At 43.4% G+C, this 10,000-nt stretch overlaps 1 protein-coding gene across 2 annotated transcripts in view; it reads right to left on the bottom strand.

The window, feature by feature from the left end:
• The window catches only part of LOC115164974 (glutamate receptor ionotropic, delta-2), a 582,060-nt gene that overhangs the window by 10,260 nt on the left and 561,800 nt on the right, over nucleotides 1-10,000 (bottom strand). For both annotated transcript variants that reach the window (XR_003870040.1, XM_029717948.1), the window contains exon 15: nucleotides 670-910. Coding sequence is in view for 1 of the 2 variants with exons in the window: in XM_029717948.1 (XP_029573808.1) it covers nucleotides 670-910 (241 nt within the window). In the remaining variant the exon portion in view is untranslated. The remainder of the gene's footprint in view (nucleotides 1-669; nucleotides 911-10,000) is intronic.

Here is a 10,000-nt window from a genome sequence, read left to right as displayed (position 1 = left end):
GTGTGAGCTTCCTTCCTTCCAGTCCCTTTCCTTGTATTCATTTTACAAATACACTTGAAACCGGTGACACTTCACCCAAACCCACTCACATCATATACTACCATTTGTTTGCGTCCCAAATAACACCCTATTCCCTATATAGTGCACTACTTTTGACCAGTGACCTATGGGACACCCTATGTGCCCTGGTCAAAAGTAGTGCACTATATAGGGAATAGGGTGTCATTTGGGACGCACTTTGGAACGTGCCCTATGTCATGTGCAGTCCCAGCAACAGATGTCAGTTATATTGAAGAGGTTTGTTCTCACACCTTATGTAGTTCCAGTGGCAAAGAGGGAAAAAACACTGGAGTGTGCCAGAGTTTCACTTTGTATGAAATGTTTATCAAACACCAAATGAGACATTTGTTTATTAGCCGTCCATTCAGTCGGCCGTGGATAGCTTGGACACCACAGCAAGGGACAGACCACTTGACTGACAGTTTAAAAAGGTAAACGACAGCTCTCCTGACTACGTACAAACATCTGTGACATCATGACGCTGACACCATGTACAGTAGACATGACATACAGCCACAGCCGTAAAACAGAGGGTTCAAGTCAAGTGTTACCCAGACCTCCAGACCCAGCCCACACAACACAACCTCCCGGCCTCCCCCAGCTCCTCACCTCCTTGGAGGGGACTCGTGAGCCCTTCCTCCTAGTCCACCAGGTCTCCACCATGGCGATGACACAGGAGAGCACCACTCCGGCCGCTAGCACGCAGAACACGCCGGCGAAGCTGTGGATGTCCAGGGCACTGCCGCGGTGTTTGGTGTGCACCGTTGAGTACAGGTCACACGGGCTGTCCCGGGGCCACCACTTCAGTTTCAGGATGTCCATGTCCCCGTTCTGCTGCAGCTCCAGGATCCTGACATACACACACACATGGACGCACACACACACACACACACGCACACGCACACGCACACTAATTGAGGACAGATCTTTGGTATTGTCTGTAGGTGTATACAGGAACAGGAAATCAGATTCAGATTGGACCGCATCACATTTTCTTCAGGTTGTAGTAAGTAGCTTAGACTCAGAGCCATATACAGCCGCTAGTGAAAGTCTACACACCTCTTGCACAGTCTTCAGATTTCGCTGTGTTAAATCTCAAAAGGAAATAAATTACTGATCTACACAACCTACTCAACATTTTCAAAGTGAAAGACAAATTATAGAAAATGTTCCATGTTAATAAAACATGAGTAAAAAAGATGATGTCTCGATTGCATATATCTTCACACCCCAGAGTTCATTCTTGGTGGAAGCACATTTGGCAGCCATTACATCTGTGAGTCATTTTGAAGAAGCTTCTAACAACTCTTAGAGCAATATATATCCAATGTTTTTGTCAAAATTGCTCAAGCTCAGTACATTTAGTTGGGAGTCATTGATGGACATTTCACTAGGCACTGTATATATACGGCTAAACTAAAAGATGGTTGTTTTTATTCAAAGGAATCCACTGAGCATGATTCATCTCCTTCACATTCCATGATGATCTGACGGCTGAATCACAATTACGTTTCCTTGATTCCTTGCATCCTTCTCTAAACGCATTAGAAGAGGTCAGAGGAGGGGGAAAAAACAATGCGAGGAGAGGACATAAGGAATAAAAAAAATACAATTGAGATCCAACCCTGATTCTCTGCAGTTGTGTGAATGGTCCTCCAACACTAGAGGGCGATATCGGCCAGATAACGGTGCCACAGAATGACAGCTGTATTAGCCTGTCAAAGTAATTGTAAGAAATATGAACATCTTTTGTAGCAGAGTGTAAGTAGTTTGCTGTAATTATATTATGCTGTCCAGATAACGGAAATGATTTATCACATCCACTAAAAAACAGTAAAGGTTAACTGGTGACCCTCTGTCCACTTACATCACGTGTTAAACTCATCTTTCACGGGTTTTTACTACTTCCTTGTACCTGATTGATGAATTAAGGTCACTCATTAGTAAGGAACTCAGCTGGTTGTCTAGGGCTTAATTGAAAGGAAAAAAACAAAAACATGCAGACATTCGGCCCTCTGTGGAATGAGTTTGACAACCCTGATTTACGGTGTTGTATTTCAGAGGTTTGACTTGCGGTATTGCAGGAAACAAAATTAACTGCAAACACACATGCACACACACGTACCCACACACGCAGGCACACAAGTGACTTGAATGACAATGCTTATCTTTGACTGTGCCCCTACTAAGTACAGCATGTAAAAATGCTCCCTATCTATCTAAAATGTAAATGTATTGAAACGGTAGTTTACATAATTGGCAAATGAATAATGTCACAGAGGAGCACATTTTATTTCAATAACATATACACTACCGTTCAAAAGTTTGGGGTCACTTAGAAATGTCTTTGTTTTTGAAAGAAAAGCACATTTTTTGTCAACTAAAATAACAGGGGCGGCAGGTAGCCTAGTGGTTAGAGCGTTGGACTTGTAACCTGAAAGTTTGCAAGATCGAATCCCTGAGCTGACAAGGTAAAAATCTGTTGTTCTGCCCCTGAACAAGGCAGTTAAACCACTGTTCCTAGGCTGTCATTGTAAATAAGAATTTGTTCTTAACTGACTTGCATAGTTAAATAAATGTAAAAACATCAAATTGATCAGAAATACAGCGTAAATGTTGTAAATGACTATTGTAGTGGGAAACAGCTGACTTTTTATTGAATATCTCCATAGCCGTACAGAGGTCCATTATCAGCAACCATCACTCCTGTGTTCCAACGGCACGTTGTGTTAGCTAATCCAAGTTTAACATTTTAAAAGGCTAATTGATCGTTAGAAAACCCTTTTGCAATTATGTTAGCACAGCTGAAAACTGTTGTCCTGATTAAAGAAGCAATAAAACTGGCCTTCTTTAGACTAGTTTAGTATCTGGAGCGTCAGCATTTGTGGGTTCGATTACAGGCTCAAAATGATCTGGGATTACTGTTGGAAGACTGAGGTCTAACCTGGGATCACTGTTGGGAGACTAAGGTATCTAATTCAGATAAACCACGTATAACAGATCACTCAAAGTTGGCTCAAATGGAATCAAAAATAGGAAATCATGTGAGTGAAACAACCAATCAGAAACAGAGACAATGTTGGAGGAAATGTAATGATGATTCATCAGAGTCAGTCGCGATGGAGATTTGAGCTCGATGATTGATACTGTAGTTGTTGTGCCGCCAACAAAGACAAGCCAGAAAAGGATACAACGAAAGGAGTTATTGCACTCAATCTGATGGAATGGAATGAGGGAGATACCTCAGCTATCAACATGCAGGAAGTCATCCAAGTGTTGAGATTTTTCAAGGCGTTTGTTTGTCAACATTTCAGAAAACTTTGTCTTTTATATTTTCCTTACAGTTTAGATTTTTACCCCAACCTCCAATCCACCGACACACACACCCACCCACCCACCCACCCACCCACACACACACACACACCCACACCCACACCCACACACACACACACACACACACACACACACACACACACACACACACACACACACACACACACACACACACACACACACAGGAGGGATACATTTTTATAGCTAATAAAAAAAGAACTGAAAAAAGTGACTATACTTTGGAGTAAATAAAATACTTGAGATTGTGGCCAAAGCTCATCACCGAAAGAATAGTCGTTTATCATTGTAACACAGCTGCCCTGAAAGAATAGTCGTTTATCATTGTAACACAGCTGCCCTGAAAGCACAGTCGTTTATCACTGTAACACAGCTGCCCTGAAAGCACAGTCGTTTATCATTGTAACACAGCTGCCCTGAAAGCACAGTCGTTTATCATTGTAACACAGCTGCCCTGAAAGCACAGTCGTTTATCATTGTAACACAGCTGCCCTGAAAGCACAGTCGTTTATCATTGTAACACAGCTGCCCTGAAAGCACAGTCGTTTATCATTGTAACACAGCTGCCCTGAAAGCACAGTCGTTTATCATTGTAACACAGCTGCCCTGAAAGCACAGTCGTTTATCATTGTAACACAGCTGCCCTGAAAGAATAGTCGTTTATCATTGTAACACAGCTGCCCTGAAAGCACAGTCGTTTATCATTGTAACACAGCTGCCCTGAAAGCACAGTCGTTTATCATTGTAACACAGCTGCCCTGAAAGCACAGTCGTTTATCATTGTAACACAGCTGCCCTGAAAGCACAGTCGTTTATCATTGTAACACAGCTGCCCTGAAAGCATAGTCGTTTATCACTGTAACACAGCTGCCCTGAAAGCACAGTCGTTTATCATTGTAACACAGCTTCCCTGAAAGCATAGTCATTTATTACTGTAACACAGCTGCCCTGAAAGCACAGTCGTTTATCAATGTCACGCAGCTGCCTTGAAAGCATAGTTGTTTATCATTGTAACACAGCTTCCCTGAAAGCATAGTCATTTATTACTGTAACACAGCTGCCCTGAAAGCACAGTCGTTTATCACTGTAACACAGCTGCCCTGAAAGCATAGTCGTTTATCACTGTAACACAGCTGCCCTGAAAGCATAGTCATTTATTACTGTAACACAGCTGCCCTGAAAGCATAGTCGTTTATCACTGTAACACAGCTGCCCTGAAAGCACAGTCGTTTATCATTGTAACACAGCTTCCCTGAAAGCATAGTCATTTATTACTGTAACACAGCTGCCCTGAAAGCACAGTCGTTTATCAATGTCACGCAGCTGCCTTGAAAGCATAGTTGTTTATCATTGTAACACAGCTTCCCTGAAAGCATAGTCATTTATTACTGTAACACAGCTGCCCTGAAAGCACAGTCGTTTATCATTGTAACACAGCTGCCCTGAAAGCACAGTCGTTTATCACTGTAACACAGCTGCCCTGAAAGAATAGTCGTTTATCACTGTAACACAGCTTCCCTGAAAGAATAGTCATTTATCACTGTAACACAGCTGCCCTGAAAGAATAGTCGTTTATCATTGTAACACAGCTGCCATGAAAGCACAGTCGTTTATCATTGTAACACAGCTGCCCTGAAAGCACAGTCGTTTATCATTGTAACACAGCTGCCCTGAAAGCACAGTCGTTTATCACTGTAACACAGCTGCCCTGAAAGCACAGTCGTTTATCATTGTAACACAGCTGCCCTGAAAGCACAGTCGTTTATCACTGTAACACAGCTGCCCTGAAAGCACAGTCGTTTATCACTGCCCTCATGCACTAATTGGAATCTCAGTGCTCTGCCTCGTCTCACTCCTTTATGTGTCAGATCAAATGTTTACCATTGACATGTCCATTAGAAAGACCCTCTGCTTTGACCAGCCAGGGGATATGCTGCTGAGCCTCCTAGGTGACATGATGATGATTGTGGTTTCTAGCTCTGGTCCAGGGCGTTACTGCACGTTCTTCCATTGGATATGTTGTGTACTAACGCCCTGGACCAGAGCTAGCGATACTTTACAGCAATAGGATAAGCTTATATTATTGCTGCCTATTCATGGTTATTGGAAAGAGAGATTTGGAGACTAATCCCGCTGCAAGTATTGTGAGTAATATGATCATTTTGTCCCCAAGAAATTCAGCATGTTTTATTGCTGTGGAAATGTTGCTCCTTGTATTGCAATATTTTGTTGAAGAACAGATATCACATCAAGTCACTAATGTAGCAAACACGGAGTAAGACATGTCCCCTTTCACATTACAGATCATTTATCTTATCACAGCTACTACTGAGCTCAGTCTTCTATGCATTCAAAGCCAGTCTAGTCTACTCACAGCACACTGTGACGTCCAAACAGTCACTCTTTTTTCTTCTTCTGACACTATTTGTGTTTCATTTGAGCTACCATGAGTCAACACAGGCAATACAAAAGAGGAGTCCCCCTCGTCCTCCCCCCTCCACACCCCAATTATACTGTCTCCACGTGCCTTTTTCCTTCCCTCAGTTCTTCTTCTGAAATAAAAATCCATTTGATGCTGTTGAGCCTGTGATAACTAATCATTTGGAAAAGGAGAGAGATTACGCAGCCTGGGTACAGGCCCGACTTTACAAATCCACCATTTTGTATTCTCACTAATAGCTTAATAGCCAATAGAGTCTATTGATCACCCTCTGTGTCGAGAGGCTAGCAACAGCAGCCGTGGGACAGAAGATCATTGGTGGTGAACGGTATATAAGGGCGCATGACAACCTTTATGACCTTGACAATCTGAACAGCTGCTTGCTTAAACAAATGAACAACCTGTGTTCTTAATGAATTATAACTCTGAAGGGTCTCTGCTCATTGAGACCAATGGGTCTTGAATTTATTAACAACCACCCATGATGGAGGGATGGAGGGATGGCGAGATGGAGGGACAGAGGAATGAAAGGACAGAGAGATGGAAGGACAGAGGGGTGGAGGGACAGAGGAATGAAAGGACAGAGGAATGGAGGGACAGAGGAATGAAAGGACAGAGGAATGGAGGGACAGAGGAATGAAAGGACAGAGGAATGGAGGGACAGAGGAATGAAAGGACAGAGAGATGGAAGGACAGAGGGGTGGAGGGACAGAGGAATGAAAGGACAGAGGAATGGAGGGACAGAGGAATGAAAGGACAGAGGAATGAAAGGACAGAGAGATGGAAGGACAGAGGGGTGGAGAGATGGAGGGATAGAGGGATGGAGGGATGGAGAGATGGAGGGATGGAGGGATGGAGAGATGGAGGATGGAGGGATGGAGAGATGGAGGGATGGAAGGATGGAGGGATGAAGGGCCTACAGTCCCTCGGGCCCTGTGCAGTGATAACAGGTGTTATCACCCAACAGATGAGCTCCAACTGGGGCTATAGAAATGTCACCTCCAAGGATAGGATGGCTTGTCTGGGCCGGTACATACTGTAATAATTAAAGCACTGCCACTCTCAACCTCTGTATCACTGTTGTAACTGGGTCAGGAACTGGGTCTGGGTCAGGGACTGTGTGTGTGTGTGTGCGTGCGTGCGTGCGTGCGTGCGTGCAGTAGGTTGGTGTTTTCCTCTTTCAGGTTCTCCATGACCTGGGCCATATATGTTTTGGTATTTTATTAGGATCCCCATTAGCTGTTTCAAAAGCAGCAGCTACTCTTCCTGGGGTCCACACAAAACATGAAACATGACATAATACAGAACATTACTAGACAACAGCTCAAGAACAGCTCAAGAACAGCTCAAGGACATGTATTTTTTAAAGGCGCATGTAGCATTAAAAATCAATACATACAGTACATTTGGAAAATATTCAGACCCTTTGACTTTTTCCACATTTTTAACGTTATAGCCTTATTCTAAAATGGATTAAATAAAACATTTACCAGATCAATCTACACACAATACCCCATAATGACAAAGTGAAAACAGGTTTTTAGAATTTTTTGCAAATGTATTGCAAATAAAAAACTGAAAATACCTTATTTACATAAGTATTCAGACCCTTTGCTATGACACTTGAAATTGAGCTTGTTGCATCCTGTTTCCATTGATCATTCTTCAGATGTTTATACAACTTGATTGGAGTCCACCTGTTGTAAATTCAATTGATTGGACATGATTTGCAAAGGCACACACCTGTCTATATAAGGTCTCACAGTTGACAGTGCATGTCAGAGCAAAAACCAAGCCAAGAGGTCAAAAGAATTGTCCGTAGAGCTCCGAGACAGGATTGTGTCGAAGCCCAGATCTGGGGAAGGGTACCCCAAGAACACAGTGGGCTCCATCATTCTTAAATAGAAACAATTTGGAACCACCAAGACTCTTCCTAGAGCTGGCCGCCCGGCCAAACTGAGCAATCGGGGAGAAGGGCCTTAGTCAGGGAGGTGACCAAGAACACGATGGTCACTCTAACAGAGCTCTGACAGAGCTCTCTGTAGAGATGGGAGAACCTTCCAGAAGGACAACCATCTCTGCAGCACTCGACCAATCAGGCCTTTATGGTAGAGTGGCCAGACGAATGCCGCTCCTCAGTAAAAGGCACATGACAGCCCACTTGGAGTTTGCCAAAAGGCACCTAAAAGACTCTCAGACCATGAGAAACAAGATTCTCCGTTCTGATAAAATCAAGTTTGAACTCTTTGGCCGGAATGCCAAGTGTTACGTCTAGAAGAAACCTGGCACCATCCCTACGGTGAAGCAAGGTGGTGGCAGCATCATGCTGTGGGGATGTTTTTCAGTGGCAGGGACTGGGAGACTAGTCAGGATCAAGGGAAAGATGAACGGAGCAAAGTACAGAGAGATCCTTAATGAAAATCTGCTCCAGAGCGCTCAGGACCTCAGACTGGGGCGAAGGTTCACCTTCCAACAGGACAATGACCCTAAGCACACAGCCAAGACAACGCAGGAGTGGCTTCGGGACAAGTCTCTGAATGTCCATGAGTGGCCCAGCCAGAGCCCGGATCTGACATCTCTGGAGAGACCTGAAAAGAGCTGTGCAGCAACACTCCCCTTCCAACCTGACAAAGCTTGAGAGGATCTGCAGAGAAGAATGGGAGAAATTCCTCAAATACAGTTGTGCCAAGCTTGTAGTGTCATACCCAAGACTCGAGGCTGTAATCGTTGCCAAAAGTGCTTCAACAAAGTACTGAGTAAAGGGTCTGAATACTTATGTAAATCTGATATTTCAGTTTTTTATTTGTATGAAGTTAGCTAAAATTATTATTATTTGTAATGTTTTTGCTTTGTCATTAACGGATATTGTGTGTAGATTGATTAGGGAAAAAAACTATTTTATAAATTTTACAATAAGACTGTAACATAACAAAATGTGGAAAAAGTCAAGGGGTCTGAATACTTTCTGAATGCAGTGTACTCACAAACTATCTAGGTCAAATAGGGGAGAGGTGTTGTGCCGTGAGGTGTTGCTTTATCTGTTTTTTGAAACCAGGTTTGCTTTTCATTTGAGCAATATGAGATGGAACAGAGTTCCATGCAATAATGTCTCTATATAATACTGTACGCTTTCTTGAATTTGTTCTGAATTTGGGGACTGTGAAAAGACCCCTGGTGGCATGTGTGGTGGGGTAACTGTGTTTGTCAGAGCTGTGTGTAAGTTGACCATGCAAACAATTTGGGATTTTCAACACGTTAATGCAGTCAGTCCCTCCTCAACTCTTAACCAAGAGAGACAGCATAGATAACTCTGAATAGTCACCTAGCTCTGGTCCATAACCCACAGATAACTCTGAACAGTCACCTAGCTCTGGTCCATAACCCACACAGTATATAACTCTGAACAGTCACCTAGCTCTGGTCCATAACCCACAGATAACTCTGAATAGTCACCTAGCTCTGGTCCATAACCCACAGATAACTCTGAATAGTCACCTAGCTCTGGTCCATAACCCACAGATAACTCTGAATAGTCACCTAGCTCTGGTCCATAACCCACAGATAACTCTGAACAGTTACCTAGCTCTGGTCCATAACCCACAGATAACTTTGAATAGTCACCTAGCTCTGGTCCATAACCCATACAGTATATAACTCTGAATAGTCACCTAGCTCTGGTCCATAACCCATACAGTATATAACTCTGAACAGTCACCTAGCTCTGGTCCATAACCCATACAGTATATAACTCTGAACAGTCACCTAGCTCTGGTCCATAACCCATTGTAATGGCTTAATCATTCTCACTCATGCCCTCTGATAACAACACACACACACACACACACACACACACACACACACACACACACACACACACACACACACACACACACACACACACACACACACACACACACACACACACACTTCATGACATCAAGGCCTTGCCAAGGAGTTCCGTGTTATTAGGGAAAAAGCTCTCATACATCACCTGTTCCAGGAAAATAATCTAATGTCACAGAATGTAATGTATGCAGTCTATTGTTGGGGGTGGTGGGATGTAAATGTGTTTGTTGCTCCCCCAGTCAGCCAGTTCAGTCTGTATGTCTTTACTAGCCAGCATATCTGCCTCCTGGGCTCTGCACGGCC

This window comes from Salmo trutta, chromosome 27 (assembly GCF_901001165.1).
Source record: "Salmo trutta chromosome 27, fSalTru1.1, whole genome shotgun sequence".
In the NCBI taxonomy this organism is placed as follows: domain Eukaryota; kingdom Metazoa; phylum Chordata; class Actinopteri; order Salmoniformes; family Salmonidae; genus Salmo; species Salmo trutta.
This window is presented reverse-complemented; position numbering and strand designations above follow the sequence as displayed.